The sequence below is a fragment of the Mus caroli genome, chromosome 9, assembly GCF_900094665.2.
Source record: "Mus caroli chromosome 9, CAROLI_EIJ_v1.1, whole genome shotgun sequence".
Taxonomy (NCBI): Eukaryota; Metazoa; Chordata; class Mammalia; order Rodentia; family Muridae; genus Mus; species Mus caroli.
In genome coordinates, this window is record NC_034578.1 from 101,825,601 (window position 1) to 101,840,057 (window position 14,457).

Below are 14,457 nucleotides of genomic sequence, written 5' to 3' on the forward strand. Positions count from 1 at the left end.
TGTAGACCAGGCTAGCCTCGAACTCAGAAATCCGCCTGCCTCTGCCTCCTGAGTGCTGGGATTAAAGGCGTGCGCCACCACGCCCGGCTTGTAGTGAGGTTTTATTTACTGTCTGCCCTCCTCACTCTGTGAGTTCCAGGACGCTGGTGAGCCCATGGGGTTCTAACCCCGGCCAGGCAGAGTGGGCGTCTGGGCAAGGTGCCATGACCATAAATGAAATATAAATACCCGGATGGGAGAACGTGTGACTCCGTCCACGAGTTTCTGTGTGGCCAAATTCGTGTAACGGTGGATAGAACCGTATGTGTAGCATCATTAAGGCATTATTAGTCTGAGCCGGTGGAGGTGCAAAGCGTCATGTACAATCATGACACTTTTCAGTATGGAAGATGGGGAAAGAGCACCTTGGCTGACCCTTCAGCGAACTCTAAGCTCTTTTGCCTCCAGCAGAGAGAGAAACAGAGGCACAAGTGTTTTTCTGGCCACCAGCTTTGTAACTGTAGCTGCCCACTTGTGCACTTACCTAGCTGTCCTTTGTACTCCCTGCAAATTCTGCCCTCTGTTCCAGAGGCTGAGCCAGCTCCGGGAGGGGCAAGGGGCAGAAGACTTCAACCCTGGGACTAAGGAAGCAGGCGGGGAGGAGTAAGGAGGAGTTCATCCCATCCTTGGGGTTGAAGTCTCTGGCTGTCCACCCTTAATGCAAGCAGATTTGGTGGTTCAACAGCAGTTTTGTTTTTGTTTTTTTGTTTTTTTGTTTTGTTTTTTTTTATTTATTTATTATATGTAAGTACACTGTAGCTGTCTTTGTCTTCAGACGCACCAGAAGAGGGCATCAGATCTCATTACGGGTGGTTGTGAGCCACCATGTGGTTGCTGGGATTTGAACTCTGGACCTTCGGAAGAGCAGTCAGGTGCTCTTACCCACTGAGCCATCTCACCAGCCCCCTGTTTTTGTTTTTTGAAAAGATTTATATATTTATTTTTTTATGTATATGAGTACACTGTAGCTGTACAGATGGTTGTGAGCTTTTATGTGGGTGTTGGGAATTGAATTTTTAGGACCTCTGTTCACTCTGGTTGGCCCCGTTCACTCAGTCCCTGCTTGCTCCGGCCCAAAGATTTATTTATTTATTATTATTATTATTATACATAAGTACACTGTAGCTGACTTCAGATGCACCAGATCTCATTACGGGTGGTTGTGAGCCACCATGTGGTTGCTGGGATTTGAACTCAGGACCTTCATAAGAGCAGTCAGTGCTCTTACCTGCTGAGCCATCTCCCCAGCCCAGCAGTTTTAATTCTTTTTTTTTTTTTTTTTTTTTTTTTTTTTTTTTTTTTTTGGTTTTTCGAGACAGGGTTTCTCTGTGTAGCCTTGGCTGTCCTGGCACTCACTTTGTAGACCAGGCTGGCCTCGAACTCAGAAATCCGCCTGCCTCTGCCTCCCCAGTGCTGGGATTAAAGGCGTGCGCCACCACGCCCGGCTAGTTTTAATTCTTAAACCACACTCCATCTCCACCTTCATGTACTCTGCCTTACCTTCACTAAGCACAGTTGGGAAGTGACCTGTATTCCCCACGGACCCCAGGGGACCAAAGCCCTAGTAATTCACCGCTCCCTCAGTCCCGTTACCCACATTCAACCCCACAATCACTTCCCCCGTCAGATACTGTTGCCATGCCATTTTACAGAGGAAGAAACTGAGGCACAGAGAAGGGAGCACAGATTATGAGGAAGTACTACACGCTCACTTAAGACTCCCAGGAGCACCGCCTCCGGCCTTCCAGCACAGCTGCCATCCTGCCTCCCACTCCCAGGTCCCCACACAGTCAGGAAACACAACGTCACTCTCCAGGCAAGACAAAAAGGCTTTTCTTTATTGTGCCTGTGAAATGAAATACAAAGGTCCTGGCTAGGCTTGATCCTCTGTCCCCCAGTCCCAGCCAGGGATTGCCACCCTGGAAGAGGAGAGAGAGAGGGTCTAGACTTTTCGAGGTCGATCCTGGGAGGTGAGTCCACTCAAGGCAAATGGTCAAGGAAGGTAAGAAGGGCAAGGTGGAAGGCTTCTGGCTTGTGGAGGTAGCAGGCGTGACCTGCATCGTGCAGCTTCACCACGGAGTGGTTGGGCAGGTGGCGGAGCTGCTGAAGTGACTCTCGAGCCAAGGTGTGGTCCAGTTCCCCATACAGGATAAGAGTTGGGGTCTGCAGCGCAAGGCCAGAACTTGTTGATTCTATCCCTTTATGAGCCTTGTCCCACACTCTACTTTTTCCATGGAACTACAGGGACCACCCCTCTAAGATACCCCCCAATCATACGCGCACACACACACACACACACACACACACGACACAAGTCAGTGACACAGAACTTTGCAGATCATTGTCTGAGTACCTTCACAGTCCCGAATTGTTCCTGTGCATAATTCCTGGTGGAGGTGGGTGCGATGGGCACGAATCCATGTAGCTGGTGGTGGTTTCGCATCAGGAAGGGCAGGGCATAGCTGCCACTCAGTGAGGGGCTCACCAACACAGTATTCTGCACCTGTAGGTCCTGGAACACTCTCTCCAGCAACTCCACTCGGCCTGCCTCTGTGCTCACCTCCTCTGCAGGGGCTGAGTTCCCAAAACCTAGGAACAGCAGCAGGCACAACCTCAGAGGAGCTACGAAGTGCAAAGGACCTCCTGCCCATTGCAGTGGGAGAGAGAGAGGACGACACAGCACATTCTACCCCAGCTATTCTCAGGAGCAACTTTTTATAACAGGTCCACTAAAAATATAAAACAAAACAAAAAAACAAACAAACAAACAAACAAAAACAAAAAACAAAAAAACATGATTCTAGCAGGTGAGATGGCTCACTGGGCTAAAAGCACCAGCTGCACATATCTGGATGACTAGAATCTGATCACTGGAACCCATGTGGTGAGAGCAGAACATGTCTCACATAAGCTTTTAAGGTGATAACACCCAGTACTGGAAGAGATGAGGAGTGGATACCTGTGAGACGGACAGACGGGTAAATCTATTATGTAGTCTTTCTGAAAGGTACGACAGTGCACCCCCTGCCTGTAGTGACAATCCTGGAATTGTGGTTTCTTTAAAAAACAAACAAACAAACAAAAAACCCCAGAAATATTATAAGAATAATCTCAGGCATGGGATGTGGGCTTGCTCTGGACTCAGTCTGTGGCGGCTGACTAAGATTTGCCTTGTGCTTTAGCAGAGGCGTGGCTTTGCCAGATGCAGAGAGTTTCTGTGACTGTGTGACATTTGAAAATTTGGGACCTATCCAGAGGGTATATAAATGCTAGAGCCCCATAGGTAAGGTTGGTGATCATTCAGGGTGGCTGGTTGAGGTTTGTTAGTAGTCATGCTCAAAGAAGAAACAAGAAAAAAGTTAGATTCACAGATCTCTCTTCCCTCTATCCATCTTTCCCTCCTATCTATTGGAAGACAAAGATGGTACAACCAGAGGGATAAAGGGTGGGAAAAAGAAGAATCCACAGCCAGGCAGTGGTGGCGCAAGCCTTTAATCCCAGCACTTGGGAGGCAGAGGCAGGGGGATTTCTGAGTTTGAGGCCAGTCTGGTCTACAGAGTGAGTTCCAGGACAGCCAGGGCTGCACAGAGAAACCCTGTCTCGAAAAAAAGAAGAATCTACAATCTATCAAAAGGCTATATCTGACCCATTAATTGTCCTTGATAGCTAGAGACACTATTGCCTTATTTTTGTTGTTGTTGTTTTTGGGTTTTTTGCTAGTTTTTCAACCCTCCACCCCTGAGCAAGGTTTTTCTGTGTATTGCTAGTTGTCATTTTATAGACTAAACTGGCCTCAAACTCAGAGACACCTGCCTCTGCCTCCCGAATGCTGGGGGTATGTGCCACTATGCCCAGCTCTTCTACAGTTAATGAGAGGTTTGGGTTACATGTTTGAGCATTTCAGGTGAAAATGACAATCTACTAATTGAGGAATGTGCATTCAAAGCCTGCCCATTCCTCCCCTGGCTCACACTGCAGCATTAACAACAGAGGAGGAGGGGCTGGTGAGATGGCTCAGCGGGTAAGAGCACCCGACTGCTCTTCCAAAGGTCCTTAGTTCGAATCCCAGCAACCACATGGTGGCTCACAACCATCCGCAACAAGATCTGACTCCCTCTTCTGGAGTGTCTGAAGACAGCTACAGTGTACTTACATATATTAATAAAATAAATTGTTAAATATATATATACATATATAGATAGATTTTATTTTTAATTTATATGTGTATCCCTGCATGTAGGTTTGTGCATGAATTCAAGTCCTCTCAGAATCCAGAAGAGGGCACTGGATCCCCTGGAGCTGGAATTACAGGCTGTTGTGAGCTGCCTGACAATAGGTATTAGAAAACAAACTCAAATCCTCTGCAGAAGGGCTGGAGAGATGGCTCAGGGGTTAAGAGCCCTGGCTGCTTTTCCAAAGGTCCTGAGTTCAATTCCCAGCAACCACATGGTGGCTCACAATCATCTATAATGAGGTTTGGTGCCCTCTTTTGGTGCATAGGCATACATGCAGGCAGAACATTGCATATATAATAAATCTTTTAAAAACATTTAAAAATTAAAAAAAAAATCCTCTGCAGGACAGCTCATGAGCTTTCTCAATTGCTAAGCCCTCTCTCTAGTCCCTGGCCACCCACATCCCCCACAGTTTCTCATAGAATAATGATAGCACGGGGCCAGGAGGGTAGCTTAGCGGTTGAACGCCTGCTTAGCATTCTTGAGGCCCTGGGTTCAACCCACAGTACCAGAAACAACGACAAACCCAGAGAAAGGCATAGTCCATGTGTAGAGTTAAAAAGAATCCAGGCCAGTGAGGTTGCCTAGTGAGTGCGTTACGAGGCCTGTGACCAAGCTTGACAATTTGAGTTTGATCCCGAGAAATAAGGTAGAAGGAGAGGCCCGACTCTAACAAGTTATCTGCTCCTGATGGGGGACCAAAAAAAAAAAAAAAAAAAAAGCCACAAAAATTACAGTCACAAAAATCACAGGGAAAGCCTCTCTGATGGTTGCTCATGAAATCAATCAATCAATCAATCAATCAATCAATCAATCACTTTTCTGTTTTCTCTGTGATGTGCGATAAATACCTCACAGTGTAGTTTTCAAGGTAGAAAATAAAAACAAGCTTTTATTGTGGTCCTTTCTCGTGACCTGCCACTGGTTTTGTCCAGACATGGAGATCCACACGCTCCTGCTTTGCCACCCCTCCAATTCTCCCTTCTGGTGTCTTCTTTCATCCCCACTGCAGCCTGCCCTCTCGAACCTTGAATGCAGGGGTACTCGCCTGGAAGGTCGATGGCCACAGCCCGGTAACCCCTCTCTGACAGTAGCTGCAACGTCCCCAGCTGTTCCCATGTGTGGGAATTAAATGCTTTTCCATGGAGAAACACAACTTCTGCCCTGGAGACACATGGGGAAACATGTGGGATGGGCACACCTGGGCAGCCAGTGTCCCTTCTTCCCAGGTGTCTTTCATTGCCCTCCCAGGCTCTGAGCCCCAGGTGGTGGACTGGGGTCCCTCCATTAAACCCTTGAGTAAACATTCACCTGCGTGCCTGCTGAATTGGCAGCACCTCTCGGTAAAAGATTCGAGAGTTGCCTCTGGTGAGACCAGTCAGGACTGTGACATTAGGGCCTCTCCAGAGTCGCGAAGTCTGCTCCGGTGGGCCAGGCAAGCCCATATACAGGAGGAACACGAGCAGCAAGCCTAGACCCAGCAGGGCTGCCTGGTACCGGTTCATGAATTTCTGTACCATACAACCTGGAGGAGAAAGGGGAAGAGATAGGCTGAGGAAGACTTCCCTTCTCTTGCCCTCAAAGAATGTCTGGATGCTCATACCCATCTACTTCTCAGGCCAGGGCATAGGCCTGGAACACCCACTATAAGAAGTGCATGAACCGGGTGTGGTGGTGCACGCCTTTAATCCCAGCACTCGGGAGGCAGAGGCAGGTGGATTTCTGTGTTCGAGGCCAGCCTGGTCTACAAAGTGAGTTCCAGGACAGCCAGGGCTGTACAGAGAAACCCTGTCTCGAAATAACAAAACAAAACAAAACAAAACAATAATAATAGTAATAAAGAATAAGTGCATGAGGTATCTCTCATGTTTAATGGCTATCAGCATCACTGTGTTAGCTAAACCAGCTCTTCTGGCTGTAGCCGCCATGCTTGGGTCTCTACACTAAGCACCCAGAGGCCACAGAAAACACAAAGAGAAGATATGATGAAAGTTCTCTGACACAAAGAATCCAGGCTCACAGGTGAATTCTCTGCTGCAGAGGCAGCCAGGGAACTGGGTCCCAGGACTAGTTTTCCAAAACACCAGATCGAGTGTTCTGGAAGAAGACGTTGTATTGGCGGGAGTTGGATGAACCGCAGACCCAGTGGCGGATGGAGTCATGAAGGCTGCTAAAGGTCAAAGTGCAGAGAGCTCCACGGAGGACGGGCCTGGAAGTGATTGTCTTTCCTCACAATGAATAAACTGCTAAAACCAAAATGTGCTGGTACAATAGCAGGGGACAGTTCGTGGTTGTCCCAAGCGTCATGGGCCAGTTCGCAAAGAATGTCAGGCATGATGTTGAGGTGTGAGGTGGTGGGGGCTGGGAGGATGTAGTGGGTCTAGAAATGGAAGGGGAAGCATGAAAGCCAGAGAGAAGAATATTCCCTACCCCTCCACCCCACTTCTGCCAAATGACCTCTTCATGGACTCCTCCAGGAGGGAGAAGAAGGCTTTGTCAGCCCAGAGGGCAGGAGGTCCTGGTTGGAGAATTCCCCTCTGCCTTGAGCTGAGTTCTGTAACCTGTGATAACTTCCTGGTACCTGCCCAAGCTTCTTGTGAGATTTACACAATACACTCCATCTACGCTGTTGGAGATGGGGTGTCCCTGTCGTCATTTGCTGGGCCTGAGACGACCGTGCTTGTCTTACTCTGGGATTCTGGGTGCATCTTTACTGAGTGTAAACAAAGTGTGTGGGGTAGGGCTAGGAGCTGGGGCCCACCTGGGGCCACACCCACCTCTGTGGAACTCTTCTGCAGGCCTCACTCCCTAGCTCCGAAGTCGGGCTGTGCGTGGGCTGCAGCAGATCCTCCGGTGCTGATAGAAAATCAGGAGTCAGGTGCAGAAAGAGCACACTCTTCCTCCTAACCTGGAGCAGCCAAGGCTGCCTGTCTCCAACGCAGCTTTCCCAAGAGGCGGAGCATCCGGATGGACCACTCTTAGTGTCCCATGCTTCTTTCAGGGTCAAGGGATGGGGTTTCACTCGTTGCCATGGCAACTTGGGTGCCCAAGACTGTAGGGGTTCTGATGCAGACTGCACTGCGGGTGGAAGAGGTTGGAGGTAAATTGTGATTGTTCTGGTTCCCGAAATGCCCCTCTTCCACAGCACACAGTGTACACACACTCATATAGACACAAGAACCTTGCTTCCACACACTTTTCTTTTTTTTTTTTTTTTTTTTTTTTTTTTTTGTTTTTTTTTTTGGTTTTTCGAGACAGGGTTTCTCTGTATAGCCCTGGCTGTCCTGGAACTCACTTTGTAGACCAGGATGGCCTCGAACTCAGAAATCCGCCTGCCTCTGCCTCCCGAGTGCTGGGATTAAAGGCGTGCGCCACCACGCCCGGCTCTCCACACACTTTTCAAGAAGCTATCCTCTAAATGTACCGGAGCCTCTTTGCACACCCATTTGGTTTATGCAGTCCCACTTGTCCAGTAACACCCATAAATGCCATACATGGGTGCGTTAACAGTCCCCTCCAAAGTCAAAATATTTCATGCTGCAGAGGAGCTCCTTAAGCAGGGAGGTGAACAGCCAGAAATCAGCTTCAAGAACTCCCCTGAAACTGATCAGATTCACTAGAGCCCTCCCTGCCAGAGTAAAATAAACCACAAAAGCTGAGAGAGAACCCCTCTCCCAACACATAAAGCTAAGCTGCAAAGAAGCCTCCGAGAGCACGCCAGCTCCCCCAAAGAAGCGGAAACCAGTCGAGCTGCCTACAATAGGTTCACACCAGCTGAGGCACTTGGGAAAGACACTCCCCAACCAGGCGAGCTGCCTGCTGGCTGTGCGGTGTGTCCATGTTTTGTGAACTGTCACCCCTGCTTCGGGCTTTGGTGACATAGCTGTCTTTGAGTCCTTTCTGCTCCCATAAGTAATCCCTTATCTGTATTTCTGTAAGTAACCCCAATAAAGATCGTTGGTTCACCAAGTTGGACTTTGGTGGTATCCGTACTGTGGACTGTCCTGGGCTCCCTATCTGGGGTAAGTAGATGTGTTTTCTCTCCCCAGGAAACATTTTGTCACAGGACGTTATTCTGTGACCCAAAATAAGGTTTTTGTTATCAGGAAGGCAGAGGGATGGACACACAGGCAGGTGGCCCATGGCTTCAGTGGCTTTAATCACAGTACTCGGGAGCCAGAGGCAGGAGGATCTCCATGAATTTGAAGCCAGCTTGGTCTACATAGGCAGTTCCAGGTCAGCCAGGGTCACATAAAGAGACACCGTCTCAGAAAAACAAAACAAAACAAAACAACAACAAAAAAAACCCAACCCACACACAGGTATGGAAGTTGGAAATTCAGGACCCATAGGGTGAAAGCAAAGAAACAATTCCCAAAACTGTCCTCTGACCTCCATACACATCCCCCGAAATAAATGAAATACTAAAAGGGCAAGAGTTACAGGTGAAGGCACCTGCTGCAAGCCTGATGATCTGACTTTTATCCTTGGAATTCACAGCAGTGGAAGGATGAATGGACTCCAGCAAGTCTGGACTTGACCTCCTTATGTGCCCCCACCAATATAAATGTTTTAAGAAAAAAGACCTAGGGGAAAACAAACTACTAGCAAGCAAGGACCTGCGGGGCAGGCGGGGAAAGAAACGCACCAACTGAAGGACACACACAAACCTTCGGAAATACAGTCAGATGCAGAGATAAACACAGAAGAGACATGCAAGCAGGCATGCAGACCGGAAAACATTACAACAGCCCCCGCTAACCCAGCCCTCCGCCGCCAATGCGAAGAGAAGCACTTATACCCAGACCTTCAAAAACACACAGACACTCGCGTGCACAGGGGCACAGGAACACTGTACACGTGTTGCCCCGCGCTTGCGCCTTCCAGAGGACTCTGCCCCAAGCGGCAGGGACAAGGATGGCTGATCCGGGGACAACCTGAAGGCCTCCTTCTCTGGGGACACTCACCGCGTGGACAGGAGTGACCAGAAAGGCTCCGGTGAGGCGGGGCCCGGCCTAGGCGGAGCCAACTGCCAAAGAGCCTAGCGGCTATGGCACAGCCTCCTTGGTAACCAGACGGCTAAAGTCCAGCCACCCAGGCGCGCTTGCGCAGTACGCAGCTGCAGGCCAAGCCTGGTTACCAGGAAAGGACGTGGGGCGGTGCCCTAAAGCACCGAAGCCCGCCCCTCTCAGCCCAGATTTTAGGAATTGTTATTGGCCTGAGAGCCTGTGGAAAGTCACCCGGTTCATCAATTTCCGCAGGTTTGCAAAATGGGGTTTAGGAAAGACACGCTGTGGAAGGATGTCATGGAACTTAAGGACAGGTCAGGTCTCAGAAGAGTTCCTGGCGCCAAGCTCTCCTAGCGTTAATGCCAGATGATGCAGCAGCAGCTCCAGACTTCTGCCCAGGCATTTTCTTTACTCGCCCCATTCCCCTGACGGGTCAGAGCTTGAGGTGTCTTCTAAGTCTGGTCTGCTCAGGACATTTATTGGTTGGCAACCTGTGATCAACGTCTGGTCTGTCCCAGGTTCAGGCCTCTGTGTTGCAACCAGACTTTGGGGGAGGGAGGCCAGGAAGGGTGCAAAGGATTCACTACTCATTTGGTACCTCGCCAAAGTTGGCATTAACCGGATTCATTCTACAGGCTCAGAACACACTCCGATGTCACCTGGCTGAACCTTGGCGGAGCCTTCCACTCAGATATGTCAGCTTTATGACAGGTGTACAACTCAGTCATGTACTGTCCTGACTCAGGGTGAGGGATGGGATGGGAGGTTGGGGAAAACAGCAAAGATACCAGAAATATTTCGCCCGTTAAGTCAAGCCATTTCTGTGTGGAAATGATCTGTGGAGCAGATCAATGAGGATGCAGATCGCTGACGGTTTCGAGATCTTCAACCCTGTTTTTGATGCACATGGGGTGGAGGTGGGCTTGGGAAAACAGGTTCGATCAAAGAACGAAGGGTTAAAGGTGCGGACGAGCCTAGTGGCAGCTTGTGACCAAGAGAGGGCGCCTGGACCGCCTAGGCCTGTCCCCACCCCTTTCCTACTTCTCTCCCCACCCGTCAATAGCACACGCCATTCTCCTGCGGAAGACCACGCACATTTCCAGGTACCACGCATATTTCCAGGTACCACGCACATTTCCTGCACTCTCGACTTCCTCTCTTGGCGTCTCCACTCAGAACCCACCTGCCCCCCGGCTTCTCATCTCGGCTCTCCAGGTCACCTCTCCTTCCCTCTCCGGGCTACCCCTCCTTCCCTTGCTTCCTCCAGACACTCAGGGTTCTGGAACTGTGGCCAGTGAGCCGGGGAGCCTTGGCAGCGCGGGTGACCGCAGCGTCAACTGGTTGGGCTCCAGCGGCTAGCGCGCTGAGCACCCCGCGTCCCTGGCAGTCAGAAACTCCAAAGTCCTTGCTGACCGGTGCATGTGTTTCTGCTTCTGGAAAAAGGGCCTTCGTCCCAAACAAACTTGGTCTCCTGCCTGTATTACCAGTTCACCCACAGTACGCTAGTGCTGGTTTAGATGAGGCTAATCAGGGCAGCATTTACCCTTGATTGAGCACTTACTATATCCTAGGCATGTATACGTTTTCCCCTCATGCATAGCCTCATTTAATGCCTATGAGCTAGTTTTTTTTTTTTTTTTTTTTTTTTTTTTTTTTTTTTTTAGCTAGTTTTTTTTTTTTTTTTTTTTTTTTTTTTTTTTTTTTTTTTTGGTCTTTTCAAGACAGGGTTTCTCTGTGTAATTCTGGCTGTCTTAGAACTCTCTCTATAGACCAGGCTGGCCTGGAACTCAGAGATCAGTCAACCTGTCTCTGCCTTCCAAGTACTGGGACTAAAGGTGTGCACCACCACTGCCCAGCAGATTTTCTTTTTTGTTTTTTGGTTTTTCGAGACAGGGTTTCTCTGTGTAGCCTTGGCTCTCCTGGAACTCACTCTGTAGACCAGGCTAGCCTCGAACTCAGAAATCCGCCTACCTCTGCCTCCTGAGTGCTGGGATTAAAGGCGTGGACTACCACGCCGGGCCCAACAGGTTTTCATCAATTCTTGAATGATATTTGTAATTCTGCCATGTTGCTGTTAAGACAGTTAAAGCCCAACACCAAGCAACCAAGTGAGAGCGGCAGAAATAACACCCGCTTTTCCTGACCTTAATTCAGATCCTCAAGGCCTGGTGGACACCTAACTGCTCCCTGTAGCTTGCAGGCAAGGTTTCCTTCATTTCTCACCAGCCTGGCTTTGAACTGCAGGCACATCACCACTGGACATGGCCGGTGTGGACCAGCGTGAGGGCACCATCCAGGTGCAGGGCCAGAACCTCTTCTTCAGAGAGACCCGGCCTGGGAGTGGGCAGCCTGTCCGCTTCTCTGTGCTGCTGTTGCATGGTATCCGCTTCTCCTCGGAGACTTGGCAGAACCTGGGTACTCTGCAGAGGCTGGCCGAGGCTGGCTACAGGGCTGTGGCCATTGATCTGCCAGGTACTTCTGGGATCGGGCTTCTGGGTCAGGGTTGGGAAAAATGTGAGGATGGAGGACTGGAAGGAATTAGCCAATCTAGGCCCTGAGCTTGGCAGTTAGGTAGCTAGACCTTTGAACTTGACTAGTCCTGCTCTAGAAGGGTCCATATGTGGTTCAGCTGCTTTTCCCTGGTACTGGACCTGTGTCTAGATGCCTTTGGGCTCACTTCCCTTCCCTCATCTGTAATGGTAGGTACCACACTCCTGCTGGTGGTGACTGTCCCTAGTGAGCAGGAAGGAGGTCATTGCGTGACTGTATTAGCTAGTATGTAATGACAAGCAGCAGAGGGTGCCCAGCTGATGGGAAGCAAAGTACCTGGATAGAACCATATTCAGTCTGATGACAGCACTAACAAGGAGTCTTGCAGAGCCTTGGGGAGCACGGCAGGGCCTGGCGGATATAGCTAAGGACCTGGTCTCCTATTTGCAAGTAGAGTCCTCGAGCTGGGCCCTGGAGGAGGTGGGAAGAGCTTCCAAATTGCTTAGCATAACCTGAATGACCAGGCCCCACCACTTTCAGTGTGGAGTGAGGAATTGGAGACACAGCCTATCTGACAGGATCTAATCCCCTCACGGGCTAGAGCTGATACAGTTTCAGGTTTCAAGGGCAGATTTCCAGCCTGGCCAGGCTAGCTTCCAACAGTGGGTTGGGCTGAGCGTCACGGGGAAGGTCTACACTAATGTTGTTGGGGGGAGGGGCGGGCGACTGGTAGGTCCCACTACAGGAGCACACAACTCCAGGTCAAGTTGGGGCCCCATGCCTTTCAAACAGTTAATTTGTACAACTTTAAATGGCGGGCACATTCCTTATCCCTTTAAAACAGATGTGGAAACTGCAGCTGAGGAGGGCTAAGAGGTTTAACCTGTGGTCATCTGTAGAGTAAACAGAGATCTGGGACTCAGACCAGCCCTGACAGACTCCAGAGCTTCATTCTTTTCAGGACACTGTTAGTACGAACACAAACGTAAAAAGAATTGTCTCATTCTCGCCACAGATAAAATACACCGGGCTGTGGGCATGAATGAATTTCAGTCTACTACTGGGTGTTACGTGAACCTGGGCACAGAGCGGAGGAGGAAGGGACCCTTCCCATTCATTGCCGTCGTCTCTCCTACGCCTGACTCCTTACAGGTCTTGGGCGATCCAAGGAAGCAGCAGCCCCTGCCCCTATTGGGGAACCAGCCCCTGGCAGCTTCCTAGCTGCTGTGGTGGATGCCTTGGAGCTGGGACCCCCAGTTGTGATCAGTCCATCATTAAGTGGCATGTATTCACTGCCCTTCCTCGTGGCCCCCGGGTCCCAACTCCGGGGCTTCGTACCAGTGGCTCCTATCTGCACAGACAAAATCAATGCTGTGGACTACGCCAGTGTGAAGGTACTGTGTGTGTGTGTGTGTGTGTGTGTGTATGACTGAGATGGCATCTCAGGAGGAAAGTGGGGTCCATCCCTGGGCTTTCTTCATCTGGGAGCTGGGTAACCAATGGGGTGGTTTCTGGGGAGACCCCTTTTGGTTGACTTAGCTGATTGTTTCGCCAATCCCTGTATAAGACTGTGTGTGTGCTGGGGAAAGCACAAACCAAGGTCTCCATCCACCGGATCAGCACGTCTCTCCTCCTCAGGAGGGCAGGAAGACTGAAGAGGTGGTGAAGCCTGAAGCTAACCTTTACAAGGTGGGCTGGTACGACCAGCCCCCCGATTCTGTTCTCCTTTCCTTCCCCTCAGACTCCAGCTCTCATTGTATATGGAGACCAGGACCCCATGGGCTCCTCCAGCTTTCAACACCTGAAGCAGCTGCCCAACCACAGAGTGCTGGTCATGGAAGGGGCAGGGCATCCCTGTTACTTGGACAAGCCTGATGAGTGGCATAAGGGGCTGCTGGATTTCCTGCAAGGGCTAGCCTGATAGGAGGTTACAGACTGCCTGCTCTAGGATCTCTTGCTGTCTTCTCCTGGTCTCTGGCTTCTGCCTCACCTGCAACAGGTCTGTCTATACATCTGTCTGGGTTGCTGTCATTTCTGTTTTTCTCTTGCAGTGACAGATCAGATCAAGGCGGTAAATCAAGTGGAAAAAGCGTCGGGTTCAAGGGGAGAACTCTGATTGTGGGTAATCTGTAAGCTTCCTCTACAGGCTCCCCTCTTGGTTCTCACTTCTGCCTTACTTCACTTTCTGATCCATCTCTCTCTTCAGCCGCTCCACAGGACAGCCATTCCTTCTGCCCCCCCCCCCCCCCCCCCCGCGCCCCTTAGACCACAGACAGCATATGGGTATTGCTTGTTTAGATCCATCCCACACCCAGACAGAACCTTTCCCTTGGGAGCAGCACAGGGGTCCCACATTCTTGTGTAGTTTGCACAGGTACATGTGCAGTTTCCTGAAGGATGGGGGGAATCTTTGTAAGAGATCCACTTGCCAGGATAAAAATGTGGCCACCGCTAGGTACACCCGTTGCAACTGGCTCCAGACCAGAATGGCCTCCTCAGAAGGGGAGGTGCTTTTCAAATCTCCCTTAGGGGCTGCATACCTCCCCAGGTAATCAAGCACGGATCTTCTCAGGCAAGCCCATTTCCTTCCCTGAGGTCTGGGAGTGGGATAAGGAGAGGAGACCGACTGCGGAGGTCCCTGAAATAAAATGATACAATTAGACCTCACATGCTTTTGCTGTCTC

General features: G+C 50.2%; 2 protein-coding genes across 12 annotated transcripts; one reads left to right on the plus strand and one right to left on the minus strand.

The window, feature by feature from the left end:
• Positions 1-1,848: 1,848 nt before the first annotated feature.
• Abhd14a (abhydrolase domain containing 14A) lies at positions 1,849-11,591 on the minus strand. Of its 6 annotated transcripts, none has more exons than XM_029482136.1 (6): positions 11,428-11,591; positions 7,052-7,352; positions 5,586-5,799; positions 5,323-5,438; positions 2,393-2,628; positions 1,849-2,202 (listed from the first exon to the last, which is right to left on the minus strand). In XM_029482136.1, exons 3-6 carry the CDS (start codon positions 5,792-5,794, stop codon positions 2,020-2,022), a joined length of 744 nt encoding a protein of 247 aa, XP_029337996.1. In that variant the 5' UTR covers positions 5,795-5,799; positions 7,052-7,352; positions 11,428-11,591; the 3' UTR covers positions 1,849-2,019. The 6 variants fall into 6 exon arrangements, with proteins under 6 accessions (XP_029337996.1, XP_021026922.1, XP_029337999.1 ...); XM_021171263.2 differs by lacking the exon at positions 11,428-11,591 and adding an exon at positions 9,242-9,384; XM_029482139.1 differs by lacking the exon at positions 11,428-11,591 and adding an exon at positions 9,242-9,380 and having other exon boundaries at positions 7,052-7,347.
• Abhd14b (abhydrolase domain containing 14B) lies at positions 9,427-14,440 on the plus strand. 6 transcript variants are annotated; one of them, XM_021171257.2, is made up of 5 exons: positions 9,427-9,535; positions 9,919-9,994; positions 11,528-11,755; positions 12,926-13,167; positions 13,515-14,440. In XM_021171257.2, the coding sequence occupies exons 2-5, from the start codon at positions 9,988-9,990 to the stop codon at positions 13,692-13,694; spliced, it is 657 nt and encodes a 218-aa protein (XP_021026916.1). In that variant the 5' UTR covers positions 9,427-9,535; positions 9,919-9,987; the 3' UTR covers positions 13,695-14,440. The 6 variants fall into 6 exon arrangements, with proteins under 6 accessions (XP_021026916.1, XP_021026918.1, XP_021026917.1 ...); XM_021171259.2 differs by lacking the exon at positions 9,427-9,535 and adding an exon at positions 9,574-9,597; XM_021171258.2 differs by lacking the exon at positions 9,427-9,535 and having other exon boundaries at positions 9,797-9,994.
• Positions 14,441-14,457: the final 17 nt, after the last annotated feature.